The 16,349-nt window shown below is 41.2% G+C and overlaps 1 protein-coding gene across 3 annotated transcripts in view; it reads left to right on the forward strand.

Moving 5' to 3' along the window:
* The first annotated feature begins 288 nt into the window (after nucleotides 1–288).
* Nucleotides 289–16,349, forward strand: part of CHD2 (chromodomain helicase DNA binding protein 2) — a 66,478-nt gene continuing 50,417 nt past the window's right edge. For 2 of the 3 annotated variants that reach the window (XM_083371303.1, XM_083371304.1), the window contains exons 1-3: nucleotides 858–1,371; nucleotides 15,011–15,230; nucleotides 15,751–15,837. In XM_083371303.1, the coding sequence (XP_083227429.1) occupies nucleotides 1,085–1,371; nucleotides 15,011–15,230; nucleotides 15,751–15,837 (594 nt within the window). In that variant the 5' untranslated portion in view covers nucleotides 858–1,084. The other variant, XM_083371305.1, reaches the window with a different exon arrangement.

Below are 16,349 nucleotides of genomic sequence, written 5' to 3' on the forward strand. Positions count from 1 at the left end.
GAGGAAGTCATTTTAGTCCCAAGGATCTAAATGCAAGCCAGCCCTTTCCAACAAAAGCAACCAATAATTTCATCTTTTGGCTTTGAAAGGGTGTCTGAACCAGCTGGAGTTAAGTTGCCCCCTCCACAGATGGGGAGTTGGCTGGAGATAGTAGTGATGGGGAGTAAGCTCCCTTTAGATGGAGGCTCCTTTTTTTTTTTGGGTGGAAATGAAGGGGTGGGTCTATGGTACATCACCTGAGTTGTGGGGTAAATGTAGAGAGTGTCAATCAAAGGCAGAGCTCAGAGCTGGGAAGAAAGCTCTAGATGGCGGCTGTGCCTTGGAGAGCGCGCTGAGCCTCCTGCCTTTTTTTTTTCCTTCCCTTCCCCTCTCCTCCGCCACTTTTGCGCAACTTTGTGTAACTTTTGGGCGTCCTGGAGGGGCTCCTGCGGCCCCTGGTCTCTTGTGGAGGCCGGGGCAAAGGGGATCGAGCGTTTTTTCGGGCAGAAAAAGGGAGCTTTGGGGGGAACTCTTTTTTCCTCCTTCGCCTGGGTTAGAAAGAAGCAGCCCAGCTCGTTGTTTTTCCCAGCTTGGAAGCCATGGCGTACCTCCATTTTTTCTGAGCTCTCCTAATGAGCTTTTTTTTTTTTCCCCCTCCGGATCTTCTTCTTTTTTTTTTCTTCTTTATGGCCGAGGGGGATTAAACGATCGCGGATCGTTTGGATTAATTTCGGATGCGTTCTTTTTTTTTAAAGAAAAAAGAAAACGGGAGTTTGTTGGGTTTTTTTTTTCCCCTGCGTTGCGTTTGGAACGAGTGTTTTCCCACGACTAGAAACAGCGGGCTGGACCTGGCGCTTGGCTCAGGTAAGGTGGGCGATGATTAGCTATACCTTTTTAGGGGAGATTTTTCCCCCCCAATACTTGGGGTTGGTGGTTGTTTTTTTATTTTATTTTTTTTTTCCTTTTTTCGACCGATTGCAACGATCCTGGAATGACGCAATAAAATAGCGAGAATACTCGCTTCCAGGGTTACTTCGGGAAAGTTTCTAGGATGCTCCCCTGGGCTCGTGTTTCCTTCGCGTTTTTTTGTGTTTTTTAAAAAGATATGTTTTATTTTTTTTACCGTGCTGATGTCCCCTTCTGTATTATTGTTATAAGAAAGCTTAGCAGCGTCGGACTTTTTTTTTGTTTTGTTCCTTGTTTGAAACCTCTCAAAGCAAAGTGGGAGCTTACCTTTCTTTCAACTTTTGACAGTAAATACCTGGGCACAGGACTCCAGCCCAAATCCAGCCATCCTTCTACCTTTCCCTTAACATTTAAGAATTTAAAGATGTTGAGAAATACGGACAAAAGCCAAGGAGACGAGGGTTCAGTCCACAGCCATGCATCGAGGTATGATCTCTCAACTTTTTATTTTTTTTTTAATTATTCTGAGCAACTGTTAACCTTTTGACAGCTTTGACTTGCCGTCATTGATAATAGAAATAAATATATTTCAGTGTTTTTGATTCTTTTCTTATGAAATGACCTTGAGACTGCTAATATGCCACACCCTGTTTTTTTTTTTTTTGATAACAATTTCTGAAACTTGTGGTGTGACTGAAAAGGCCCCAAGCTCTACTTAAAAAAGTAAAGCACTTTTACACAGATGAAACCCTGTATATTATGCAGTTTCAGCTGCTAAATTTTGCATTTTGAGGGGTTTTGTGCTGTGAAAAATGACCTTGTTCCCTCTGCTGCATTGCACCATTTTACATACAAGGGATTTTTTTTCTTTGAAGAATTTGTGGAGTTTAAACTTCAAGTGAAGGCCTGACAGAAGCCTGATGGTATTTGTAAATCAGGAACTACAGGAAGTTCTATGAATGAAAAAATGTTTATTTTAAAATAAAAAAAAGAATATGTATGTTTGCTTGATACTCCTTGCTTGTATATTCAGTTCGGGCTAAGGAACTTTGATACTATTTCAGCATTTTAGGATATTTTGATATTGTTTCCAAGCTTTCTCATTGATAGGGTTTGCTTATATTTTACAAAAAGATGTTATTTTAAGGCATAATTTCTTGGAATTTTAGGTTCTGTGCATGTTCATTTTAAATGCATATTTTGATGCTGAATATAGGTAGGCTGATATTTATAAGGAAACAGAAGGAAATTTTTTTTATATTGACCATACTTTAATGGAAACTATAGTTATGATGATTCTAATATTTTTGCAATGTGTTTATTGATCTTTTCCTGGCTTGTTACTTGTATCCCTTTTCAGGTTTTGAATATTTTTATAATTCTAAAATACACATGATACTTTATGAGGTCTGTTTTCCAATGCATTATATACATTACCATTTGATATAAGGCCTTTTGTCAGGAAAGCCTTTGATGTAACAAGTACAATGGAAGAGAGCACTTAAAATTCAAAATCTTATATGGATTTACCCCGTGATTTTTGGATGCTGGAGAAGCTGCTTTGATTCTCAGGGGAAAAAAAAACATAAAGGAACTTGGGTTTTTATTGCATAATTTTCAGATCTCTGAAGCTCAACTCCAAAAGACAGTGGTAAAAGTCGAGTTGCTGACATTGATAAAAAGTTAGTTTTGAAATTAGCATGCTAGTATCCACATTAAAGGAACATAATTCATTCTTTTTTTTTAACAAATTAAAGAAGGAGATTCAACATTGATGAGAACAGCTATCTATTGCAAACAACAGAACTGAATTGAATGAAAAGAAATTAGATTAACCAACCCTTTTCCCTTCTGTTCTCTTGGGTATATTATTTGCATAGCATCCACACTTGAAGTTTTGCTTTCTTGGTAATAAAGGAGTACTACATCAAGCAAAATGTTAACACCCAACTGATTATATTGACAGCGCTCAGTTCAAATGAACTGTGAAAGCATAACTCAGCCTTGCTTGAAAGTTTGTTGTAAAGCTTTTTTTTTTGAACTACAACTACTCTTCATATTGTAAAATGAACTTTTTTTGGAGGGGGAGTTAAAGATGTGTTTGTGCAGAAATTGTTTTAGCAAGACATCCTGGAAGTTCTGTGTACATTACATTTGAAACTTCCTGTCTATAAGACTGGGGGCAGAAAAAGCACCTAATCCATTTGTGACATCATTTGTTTGAGATAAGTGTGCAGTTGGGTGGGGGCAAGGTATATTTAAAAGATGGGTGTAACAAATATTCATTTTAGAAAAAAACTTTTCTTTGCCCCTCACTCACTACTACAAAATACCATTATAAGGGCCTCCCCCTTGTTTATACACACAAGCATCCATTGTACAAAGAACACATTCTTCCTGGGAGTATTTTGATCAGATATGCTTTATTGTAGAAAATAAAGCATAACCCCCCTTCACAGCTTCAAAGGATAAATCTGGTTAATGGTGTTTGGAATATCCCTTAGTATTCAAATAGTACTAATGGAGAAATGATCACATTAGGGTTTGCTGAGGTGAGTGTCACATCCATGTTCAGCTACAGCCTGGTATGAAACAAATGGTCAAAATTAACTGGTTTTCTAATCCTGGAAGATAGTTTTAAATAACTGAGCATGACCAAGCCTTTTCACTTAAATATGTCAGAAAGGTACTTTAGGTGTTGCAAAAGAAACATCTGAGATAGCCTACCAAGAATGTTGAGTTTTTAAAAGATTTCATTAGTTTTCTTCTATAACAGAATTCGTGTTCAAGATGGATTGTACCAAGTCCTAAAAAAAAATGATGCAAACCACCATCCAAAGTAAGCTGGTTAAAGGATGCTTCATTAAAGCCACACGAACACATTTGCACCATTAATTGATTACATTTCCACCTCACTTTCTAGTAGTGCTTTTTCTTGAAGGGTTTACAAGGGAAAATGCACAATGGAAACATGGTAACATTGAAGAGCAGAAAGGCGATCCTAAATTAAAATCTAAATTATTTGTGCAAGCCTGTATAATGGGCTGGGCTTGTAAGTGTTCTGAGTCTTGGGGCGCTAATCAAAGTTCTTTTGAAAATGAAGATTTTTTTTCATCTGCTCTGAAAAGCAAGGACAAGAATGTCCGTATATGTTGTGATAGCAAAGGGATTCTGTAAATATGGAGCTTCTAGATGTGCGAACCTCAGATATTGTGAGCTTCTCCATATTTCTGTAAAAGTTTGGGCTAACGATTGTACCCAAGCATTAACCGTGGAGTGTGTTCTCATTCTCACCCCAAAACATATTTTTCCTCAACCCTAAGTCTGAATTCAGTGCGGACTTGCAGTTAGCATGACTGGCCTGGCCTAAACCATAATAATCAGTTTGGGTCAGATGCCTTGGACCTGGGCAAGCATAAGATGATAAGGACTTTTCTCTCCAGGTTATAGCGAGGATAAGGTCTTCTGTTTTTCTCTGCTTCTCCGTGGAATGCCTTGAGACTATGCAGGGTTCAAACATGCATGTTCATCTCCCAGTGGGGGCCCTTGGGATGGTCTCCTGCGAGCACATTTCCCCTGCCACCTCTCCGGAGGGGCTGCCCATTCACACAGCCCTGGCTCCCACCAAAGGCTCAGCTAGTGGCAGCCATTTTATGAAGCAACCCTCGCAACAAAGAAGGGTATTTAAAGTGGGAGGTGAGGACCAAGGCAGGGAGAGGAGGGTGAGGTTGAGAGACTTGAGGATTTGCTGACGTTCTGTTCTGCCCGAAACCAGCTGTTTCTCTCGAGCAGTGGAGAATTGAGATGGAAGGGAAGGGAAGAATGAGAGCATTAGGCATTTTCAACTGCAGGTCTGGATTGTCACAAAATGGCTGTTCCTTTGTGCCGCAGAGCTGACAGGCACATACTGCATTGCACTGTGTACTTTTTTTTTTCCTTTGAAAAAGAGGAGGGGGGGGAACCTCAGCAGGAAGTTGGTGGAGAGTTCAAAGGCCATCTTGGGTTGGAGGCGGGCTGTGGTTGGCTGCCGGCTCACTTGCTAACAGGCGGGTCCAGAGATGCTGCAGCCCTGCCTCCGGGATGACGTTGCCTCCCCTGCACATCCCTTTCTAGCCTCCTCCCTCTTGCTAGTGATGCCTTTCAAGCAGCCAGCCAGAGAGAGAGATTGAGAGAGAGAGACAGAACAAGCGAGCGGAGCCGCTGCCAGCCCCGGGCTTGGAAAAGTGGAGGGCAGCCGAAGGATTAGGGCAGCAACCAGTGCAAATTTCTTTGTGGCTTCTTCTGTCTGGGGTGGTGGGGGGGTAGCCCTTTGAAAGCTAGCTCCTGTCCTCGTCAGCTGCCAAACGATCCAGCCGCACCACCATAAATACAGAAGGATTGGGAAAGTGTGGCACTGAAAGTGTGTCACTCGCCGGTGCTCTGTGCAAATTCCGGAGAGGAGCACGTCAACATGTGTTTATGAAGAGTGTTTGACACAATGAAGAAATGGATCGGACTGTTTTGAAGACCGGGCTTCGGAACTGCCCTTTTTCCTCTGTGGCACAGATCATTTCCTAAGGAATAATGGAAAAGTTCATATGCACAGGTGCACGCGCACGCACACACACACACACACGCACAAATAGGCTTGAAGTCTAAACCTGTTTAGTCCTCAAAAGCTTTAGCTGCAATTGACCCCATAAATTCCTGTGCCTGATTTCATCCTGTGACACTTTTAGTGTGGGTGACAGCTCACTGCTTTGCAAGTCAACCAGGTTCACCCCTCCCCCCACCCCTTGCCCATTTAGGAGATTTACCATACAAGGTGTGTGTGGGGGGGGGAATGTCTCGCCTTTTAATGTGTGATTGAGGGAGAGGGAGGAAGAGCAGCAATATTCAATTGGTAAATCTTTAACTCTCGATTTCCCAGGGTTGAATGAATAGACTCCATTCCCTGTCATCTTGAACCACCAGGATGATTGTATGAGAGGTCAAATGAAACACAATTTATAGAGAGATGGCGTTAAAAAGTAAAACACTTTGCAGTAAAGACAGTTGGCAAATTGTGCATTTTATCTTGGAAGCTCATTGATTTTATCTCGGAGATGTGCTTCGAACTTGCTATTTTAATTAACACTTTTAAAATAGATTTCCTGAAAAATATTGGGGGGGGGGAGGAGGAAAGAGGGTCAGTGCTTGCCCCAGTCCAAGCATGGTATCCTTTCAAACTGCCTGGGTTTTGTTGCTTGACGCACAGGGATTGTAATACAGTATTTAATATTGTCCTCTTGCTAATTGCAAAATATTCTGTCAAATTAAATCTCAGAAATATTGAGAATCTGCAAAAAGTGGTGCTTTTAGTGCAACAGATCCAGATCTCTTCTCTATGTACATCTTGGCAAGAGAGTCCACAGAAAAGATATTTCATTTAGCTAAGAGCGAGAGTCTACAGAAAAAAATATTTCATTTAGCTAAAAGGAATGACTTCTGGAATGCTGAAAGACTAGCTTTATCTTTGCTCTTAATGATTTCCCTATTGTTATCTTCATCACCATTCAAATGTAATTTTTTTTGCTGATTTCATTTGTTCTGCTTGCTTGTTCTGAAAAGGAGCTATCTTGTTAATCATAAGAGCAGGTCAACCACCGGATTTAATTTCCTAGAGAGAGAAAAAATAGTCTGCTCTAGCTAGCTTATATTTTTTTGAAGTTCATTTGTAAGGCCCCTAAGAATTTTCAAACCACGTGTTATTCCATGAACTTATTTTCGTCGGAAGTTGATAGACGTTGTAGTCCAGCATGCACAGAAAGCACGTACAAGATGGGAAAGTTTGTTCGAAAGCGCAGATCTTTTTACAGGTAAGCCTTGACTTAACGGCAGGTTATTTACTGACCGACCGACGTTACAACGGCAGTGACAAAAATGACTTATGTCCGTTTTTCACACGTAGGACCTTTGCAGCCTCCCCATGGTCATGTGATCAAAATTCAGATGCTTGGGCACTGATTCACATTTATGATGGTCTCAGCGTCCCGGGGTCATGTGATCCCCTTTTGTGGCCTTCTGACAAGCAAAGTCAATGGGGGAGAGCCAGATTCACTAAACAACCGTGCTGCGAAGTTAACAACTGCAATGATTCACTTAACCACCGTGGCAAGAGAGGTCGTGAAGTGGGGCAAAACTCACCTAACAAGTGTTTCACATAGCAACATAAATTTTGGGCTCAGTCACTTTCGTAAGTCGAGGACTACATGTACTTCAACTCAATTTCGTCTGATTTGCATCTCTGAGATGTTTCATTAAAAAATGGATTTTCCCCAAAAGGGGTACTTTTGGTTGTTTTTGGAGATGGATTTTCAAAAAAAACTCTACAAAAAGCATCTATATTGCATAAGCTGGTTAGTGCCTTTCAGCCGTTTTGGATTTTCATTTTACAGTTTTACAGTTTTCATATTGCCCTGAAGCGAATTGCGCAGGCTGCGATGGTGGAATTTACGGCTAATGCTGAAGCTCTCTACCAAAAAGAATTAAAAGGAAACAAACATCCCGGTGCATTTCAAACAGCGTCTTGATTTGGTTTCAAGTAGCACAGATGCTTTTCAACCTACCTTTGAAATGTTACTTTGTGTATTTCTCTGTGCAGTATTTATTTATTTTTCTTTGAAGAAAAGTCTTACGTTGTAAGTTGGAAACCAGCATCTATCATGAATATCCACAGGGAGGGGGAAAAGACTGAAACAAAAACAAGTATAAAATAAATTCAAAGTAGCCTAGTTCTTCTGAGATTGAAGTAATTCTTCTCACCCTCTCCCTCCTGTCTTTTGAGAGGAAATGGAATTGAGTGATTGTGCTTATGGGACTTGTGAAAGACCTTAAAATCCATGGGGTGGGACATTCTTGGTGACATTCGTCTTCAGTACATCTCTAGCCCAGGTTGCCTCATTTTGGTGGAGGCCGCTTAATATTTTTTGAAATTTCAAATGAGGGTACAATCCGGGAGTTTGGGTTTGATATTTAAGCGGTGCTTAAATGGGAGGTAGAAGCTTTGATCTATCTGCGCGTCCACATAGATTCCATGTAGATTGTACAGTTTGAAACATAATATGAATAATGGCCTTCCAAAAGATAATTTTATGATTGATTCATGAGTGCGAGAGGATCAGATTATCTAAGGGAAATCTGGGAAATGATATATTTGCTAAAAGGTTGATTTTTTAAAATAAACTTCTCTACACCTTTTTCCCAAAGCTAAGGGATCCATCCAGTTCACCCATTGTGCTAAGTCATGGAATGAAGTCATTAAACCATAATTGGTTGGTCTTATACAACATCCCGCAATGGTTGGATTGCCATCACAGATTAAGACAAACAGGGCATCTGCTTGGCAAGGATGGATGTGGTTCGTTACAAGGAACCAGCTGCTCTGTGCGTGGGTAGAGCTAGATTTGATGGAGGCTTTCACAGAAAAAAGCTAGGACAGTTTTCTTGTTGGGAATTTCCAGAGAGGTTGATGCTTAAAAGACTTAAGCTAATCATTTTGAAGCTGAGCTCTGAGTAAGTGAAGAAAGCTCTTTTTAAAAATGGCTTTTTCACAGATGTGGCTTACCCAAACTTTGACTTTGTGCTGCATCTATGTGCCATTAGGTAACAAACGAAACAGCCTGAGGCCTTGTTGCTACAAAGCCATAGAAGTGGGTCTGAAACATACTCAGAAGTCAAGTTGGTGTCTAGGCACAGATATCCTCTACCTCTTGAGCAGCAGAGTCATAACGGGAACCCCCATCCAGGTGTTTTAGGGGACTTCCCCAGACTGTTTTGGAGTTGGTAGGTACAATTTGTTATGTGGTTTTTTAGGGTGCCAAGAGATTCCTTGAAGCTATTTTGTGTGCCACCTTTCTTGGCCTCAGGCCGGGCAAACCTGGGATAAATTCCATCAGCTTTTTTTTTTTTAGTAATTGACAACCTCAAGATGTGCCTTTCCATGTGTTGGATCCCAGCTCCCTGAATTCCCAGCCAGTGTGCCTATAGTTATCACTATGATTTATTGAACACACTAGCTTTTAATTTACCCTTCCTCAATATCTATGCTTTCCAAGATGTGTGGGTTTCAACTTCCAGAATTCTCATTAGTGATCGTGTTGGGTGGGGAATTCTGGGAGCTGAACTCCATACCCTTGTTGTGGAGAGCTTTCACAAACTGTACCTTACAAATCACATGTTTCCGTATCACGCTGAAATCAGTGAAACCACATTATGGCATAGCATAATGGATAAAACAAATCTTTAATCTGATGTGTTTCCTTCAAACATATCGTCAGCATTTCCTGGTTGATATTACATACATATACATACATAGATACATATCTTTCAAAATCAGTCTGGAGCCCAGACAACTACATGGACAGGAGTGTGTGTGTGTGTGTGTGTGTGTGTGTGTGTGTGTGTGTGTGTGTACACACACATATAAAGGGACGCGGTGGCTCAGTGGGTTAATTAATCTCCTTTAAATAACATCAGAGAGCTAGTTTGGGAGTATGGTTAAAAGAATCCGACTAGAAATTGGAAAACAACAAAGTCCTAGTCTTGGTTTGTGTACCAAGCCAGCTGGATGACCTTCGGCCACTCCCTCTCTCTCAACCCTAGGAAGAAGGCTATGGCAAAATACTTCAAAATACTGGCATAGAATTAGAAATAGGACAGAAATAGGAAAAAAACATTTTAAAAAAACATCTGAGCCCATCAAGTTGCCATCTTTTAAAGGACAAATGTGGACGGTCCTTAATGACAAAAATCGAGTGTAGATATTAAAGGAGCCATATTCTTTTGTGTTTAGAGTTTGTGCCTGGAGTTAAATAGACAGCTAGCTTTTGTATGCCTGGTTGTTTCATACAGCCCACTAATCCCTAGTTAAACTACCGTTCATTGAATAAGTCTGTTTAGATTGTCAAACACTTTGAACCCTAAGCTAAGAATGCTGTCTGGACTTGGACAACATGAAGCGTTGGGTGGCATCCAAATTGAATAAAATAACATCAAATAGTCCCAAATATGCCACTTTAACATATTGTGTGAAGCCTTCCTGTCTCTCAGCGTCCTTAGATATAATTCTATTTCTGATTTGAGAGAAAGCATGAGCAGCAGCCATACTTATTTGAAGCTTGATGGTGCCGAGGGGATGGCATTCTCGTCTAAGAACTCAAATCTGCCTTCATTAGAAAATGTTTAGATGAGTTCAGCAAACCCAGCTTTCTGTTCCTAAGTAATTTTCCTTTCCCAATTCATTCTGCTGCTTTGTTCCGTTGCGTCTTGAATTAGCACAGGAAATCTAAAAGTGAAGAACGCACAGTGTCCTGGTTGGCAACAGCAATGTCTATAAGCTTGTCTACACTGCAGGGCTACAAGATCTGAAGAACTAGATGGCAGCATGGGTAACGCTAATATTGCACTGGGTTAGCATAAGGGGAAAAAAAACCTGGGATCTTTTACCTTAGTTAGACTAAAAGGCCACAAAACCTGGGCCTTTTTTCCCCTCCATCATTGGACAAAACAACAAAAGCAAATACTAAAGTCATTTTTGCCTCCAGAAGTCGTGGGTGCTCCATCACTGGAGGCTTTTAAGAAGGGATCTCCTGCTTGAACAGGGGGCTGGACTAGAAGTCCTCCGAGGTCCCTTCCCGTTTTATTCGGACAGCATGTTAAAATATCTAGAGGCGGGACAGGTAAACTCTATTCAATTCAATTTAGTTGTAATTTAATACTCTTCCCCCCTCTCTCAAGAAAATGTAAAGGCTGGCTGGTTTCTAGGAATTTTTTGTTTGTTTGTTTGTTCTTGGTTTGTTGTTCATTCAGGTGTTTGAATCCTAAAGAGTTCCTTTTCCATCTTCCCAGAATAAAGAAAAGAAGGATTAGACCTTTGCTCTGTTTGTGCAGCCCTTTTATTTTTAGTCCCAGCATTTCCCAAACTTCTTCTACTTAAGGGTGCTTTTAGCAATTACTTTGTTCTTCTGTTTGGAATTTGCTCAGGAGGGAGCAATGCAGGGCTAGCCATAAAATGGTGGCTTATTCACCGATCGTGTTTTCAAAATGGCTTCCGACTGCATGCCCAGAGCTTGCTCTTTCCTGCTTTCTTGCTGCCCTCTGCCCGTTTCCTAAAGAAATGCATTTTAATTTCACTCTGTCGCTTTTCCATGTTTTGTTTTTCACACCTGTTAAAGTAAAGTAAATGCTCTAAGGCACTGCAGTACATGCCAACAATTGTGTCATGTGCTCGGCTCAGGGATCTTCATCTGGAATTATTGCCCTTTTACCACAAGATAAAACCTGGAAGAGGTTGTTTGTTTTGTTTTGTTTCGTTTGTTTGTTTTTTTTAAATTCTTCAGCCCAGCTCCTACCGCTGAATTCACTGACTCATGCAAGATTTTTTTTTCTTTTTTAAAGGGATTTTATGAGATTTTTTTTTTCTTGGTGAACTCCACTTGGAGGCAAGAGAAAACTGTTTTTAAGAACTGTAAGAAACAGCCTGGCGTAATCCAGGCCTATAAATTTGACCATGCCTATACATTGGTATTATTGCTGATTTGTTTCTGGCTGCTTAACCCTTTTGCTGCTATTGTTGAGTAATAGATACAAAATAGGCTATTTTATAATGCACGTTGAATGTGGTTTTAAAATTGGAGGAAGAAGCATCCATCTCTCAGCTATGTTGATGACAGCAGCAGCTTGTTTGCTGAAAATGCAAATGATCTGTGAGCTCTACTAATGAATGGCAAGGAGCACTGTGGAAAAAAAAAGACAAAACAGAATAGGACCAGACTAATGCGAAACGGTCCAGCAACCAGCCTTAGAATTGACAATGAAGTTACTGCACAGCATCTGATGTGGAATGGCAAGGGCAGTTGCTATGGTTATAATAATAGTGAGAAAGTTGGCAGGGACCTTGGAGGTCATCTAGTCCAACCTCCTGCTCAGACAAATGGCTGTCCAGTCTCTTCTTAAAAACATCCAGTGTTGGAGCATTCACAGCTTCTGGAGGCAGGTTGTTCCACTGATTAAGCTGTCGGGAAATTCCTCTTTAGTTTTAGATTGTTTCTCTCTTTGGTTAGTTTCCATCCATTGCTTCTTGTCCTGCCTTCAGGTGCTTTGGAGAATACCTTGACTCTCTCTTCTTTGTGGCAGCCCCTCAAATAATGGAGCACTGCTATCATGTCAGCCCTAGTCCCTCTCTTCATTAAACTAGACATACCCAATTCCAGCAACCATTCCTTATATGTTTTAGCCTCCAGGTTGGTTGCTTGGATGGTCCTTTTCTGTAAACCCTGTGTCTGGGATAACATTAAGATTCATAAGAGACTTGGAGGTCACCAAAATAAAATTTTATTTACAAGCATTTACAAAGACTGATAGACTTCTATTAACACAGACATGTCAAACACAAGGCCTGGGGCCCAAATCCGGCCCGCAAAGTGGTTTCATGCGGCCTGCGAAGCCATCCTGGAAACAGTGAGGGAACGGCCCCCACTGCCTTGGTCCTGGCCCAGAGACCCTCCTTCTGCCAGAGACCCTCAGATCTGTCCCACTCCTGCCCAGGTCCTCATAGGCACCCTTGATGCCAATGATGTAGAGCTGGCCACGCCCACCCAGTAGGCCATACGCACTCTAGCCACGCCCACCCAGTAGGCCACGCCCACCTTGGCCATACCCACCCGGCCCCCTGAGGGCAACCGCAATGCTGATGCGGCCCTCAATGAAATTGAGTTTGACACCCCTGTATTAACACAATCAAGAAGCCGCAAACGATCAGAACAGGCAACGGTTTATATATCTCGTGGTCCCGATGACATGCCACATCCCTTCTCCATGGACCCAGTTGATAGGCTCATTTTGGTCACATACTGTCCAACTGCCTATCATTAACCGACAACAAGTTTTCTGCCTAACAACCAGTTTCCTGCCTTTTTCAGAAATTAAAGCTATGTGATATTTAATCAACTTCTCATTAAAGAATTTTTAATAATTATAATCCCTTCAAATCTACCCCTTCTCTATTTTTTAAAATTCTTTATTCATATATGTCTTCATTAATCAGTTCAAAGTTTTAGTCATACCCATCTTTACTTTTAGAGGTTAACTGATCCACCTTTAATATTAGAATCTTTTCTCCATTCTTATCTTTCCTTTGAACCAAGGTTACCTGCATTCTTTGATTGTATATTGTATTATTTTAACCATCAGGGGCAGAATGCAAGGGAGGATAAATATTCCTCCTATGAACAATAACAACATTATTCCCCATTTTGACCATCCTCCTTCTATTAGTCGGGACCACCAAGAAGTATCCATGATTCCTGTCCAAGTCTGAACTGGGACGTGAGCTATTTTTCTTAGTTTAGTAGTGATTTCTTCAATTGCTTTCACTTAAATCATCTATTTGTAGGCAACAATTGGTCAGATTAAATTTTCCACACACTCCTCCTCCTTGAGCCAATAAGTAATCTAAAGCTAAACGATTTTGGTATACTGCTGTCCTAAGATGAGTATTTTGTTTAACAAGTAAGTTCAAAGCTATAGCTGTCTCATTAGCAATAATCTCTAACACTGCTTAAAGTCTTATTATCCTATTTAACATATATGTAGGGGTTCTGTATCCATACATTCCATCTTCAGCCCAAATGGCTGCCCCATATACCTGTATAATTCTGTCAGGAGGCCATTCTTCATCATGCCATTGTTTTGGATCTGAGATCTGTATTGATCAGTTTTCCCTGCATCCAATTTCATCATAAACTGGTATGCCTAACCTCTCTCCTTGTTTTATTGGAAGAAGGAAGAAGCTAGGTTTAATTGTGCCCAAAACACATGCTCCATTCCATCTCTTGGGAAGTTCTACACGGGCATATCTGCCACAGATGCAATACATTCCATCTGGCACTTTCCACTCTAGAGAAATGTTTCCAGGTTGATCCCATATTTCTTTAAGGTTGGTTACATTTATAAAGGGGCTGGAGGGTTCACTCATATTACTGCCATTCTACCAGCTGTGAGTTGTGTCATTTATCTGGAATCCCTGTGCACTTATCAATTGGCCTACTGTTTGGTTGAATTGGTTTGAATCTTCTCAGATAAAGCACACTTTTCCTATTATAGAGGTTTATGTGATCCACCAGGGTGGATCTATCTTGTGATGACCAAGTTAAATTCATCCTGGCTGCACTGCTGAGATTTAACTCTTGAGCTTCCCAGGGCCATTGTTCACCCATATTAGCTCCTCCATACACATAACAATTAGTTATATTCAAGGAGGCTACTATTCTTTCAGCCAAATCGATGAACGAATTTTTGGTGATGGCTGGTATTTCAATTTTGGTTTCCAACTCTTCACAGAAAGAATGGAACAGTTTATGTTGCTTACTCTGTTTTTCTATCTTTACTACTATTATTGTAATGAGAGTGACTGGGTCAGAGCCAGTACCATTTATTCCCAATCCGAACTCCATCAACTCTTCTCTTGCTTCACGATGGGCAGTCTTTCCTAAAATGGCCGACCTGGCCACACCTGACCAAGGGCTTGGTCTTCTCCTTTCATTGGAGGGTGGCCATCTTTTGGTTGCCAACGCCCTACTTCCCTCCATTTTAACAACGGTCTCTATTTCTTTCTCTGGCTTTACTATTTCCCTCATAGTTGCTACCATCATTTTGTTGGTTCATCCCTCTCCTCATCTCTCTTGACATATACTTCCTGAGATTCTTTTAAAAGATCATCGAGAGGTTTTTCTGACCAGCCCTGTAATGTTTTCTGTATGTCTGGTCAAAATAATAGGCACATTTGAAACCTCCAAATGGCTCAGCCAGTAGGTAGATGAGCTTTCCAAACCTTAGCATCTCCTCTCCCCCCATCCCAAAAAAGATAAGCTGTAATTTTCATGACAGTTAACTTCCTCTGAATTGGGGAAAGCCTGAAGTAGATCCCACCAAGCTAGATGGATTTTATGATGGAAGCAGTCTTGACCAAGGTAATGGAAGTACACATAGTTATGCAGATGTATTGCTAGAAGAAATAATAAGACCATATCGTACTTTTTGGAGAGCTCAAATGATAACCTGCTTTATATCCGCACGGGTACACCAAATCTTGCTATTTTCTCCACAGTCACTCAGCGTCTGAAGAGGGCTCGGCTTCCGACTCGGGGAGCCAGTCAGACAGTGAACAAGGCAGTGATCATGGAAGTGAATCTAACAGCAGCTCCGAGTCTTCAGAAAGTCAATCCGAATCAGAGAGCGGGTCCACAGCATCCAAGTCTCAGCGGACCCCTCCGGAAGCTAAGGAGAAACCAGCATCCAAGAAAGAAAGGATAGCTGATGTCAAAAAGGTACAGCATTGCCTTGCTAAAAGTGGGGATAATGTGGCAAATTGGGAAGCTTCAGGGGTGAAAGGGGTGATAATTTTGCTTCATTGGGACTTGTGGGTCTTCTGAGGATAATGTTTTGAGTGTTGGTTTAAAGCATTATGACTTTTATCCCAATGCCCCAAGAAAGATCTAACACAGTAGAAGAGTAGGCAGAGCTGGGGGATGAAGATAAGCATGTCATCAACTTAGAATCATTACATTCCCACAAAGGGTCCAAGTCCAACCCCTCCTGAATTCCATTGATCCTTCTCTGATGCCAATTTAGTGTTAAACATTAGTTGACTAGATTCTTGTGCATAGGCTTGAATAAATCTGTGCTGCAACTTAACAAATGGTCCCGATCCTTTGCACCTGCCATCTAATTTGTTCATTCAGGTAGCCCAGCCTATATCACAGGAGACTTCCAGGAGAATATAACAGATGATTTTCTTCTGGGTGTCCTTGGTATGCCTTAATGAATATATAATGATTTATTTTGCAGATGTGGGAAGAATATCCCGATGTTTACGGGGTGAGACGATCCAACCGTAGCAGACAGGAGCCTTCGCGTTTTACTATAAATGACGAGGTAAGGGGAGAGGAAACCAGTAAAGGGCAAAAGCTATTCTTAGAAAGTAACAGCCCAGTTGTTCTGTTCAGTGGTTTCATTTTGCAGTCTTGAAGAGCTGTTTCTGCAACTGAACCCAGGTCAAAAAAAAAAAAGTATCCATTGGACCTTTCCTGTGTCCAAATGGGAAATTGTATGATCCTCATTGAAGTTTAGACAATCTGTCCATGGCGAGAGACAAGGAGATGTCTATGGAGATGCTCTGTCATCTAGGTTACGGTTGTCCCAAAAGTGCTTTTTTCAGGAGGCAACTGGACTTCTCTTGTTTTTTCCTTGGAAGACGTTTCGCTTCTCATCCAAGAAGCTTCTTCAGCCCTGACTGGATGGTGGGGAAGGGAAGGATTTATGTAGATCCAGTCAGAGCTGAAGAAGCTTCTTTGGATGAGAAGTGAAACTTCTTCAAAGAAAAACAAGAAATCCAGTTGTCTCCTAAAAAAAAAGCATCTTTGGGGGAGACAAGGAGAAGTTGCAGG

The sequence above is a fragment of the Vipera ursinii genome (assembly GCF_947247035.1).
Source record: "Vipera ursinii genome assembly, chromosome: 11".
In the NCBI taxonomy this organism is placed as follows: Eukaryota; Metazoa; Chordata; class Lepidosauria; order Squamata; family Viperidae; genus Vipera; species Vipera ursinii.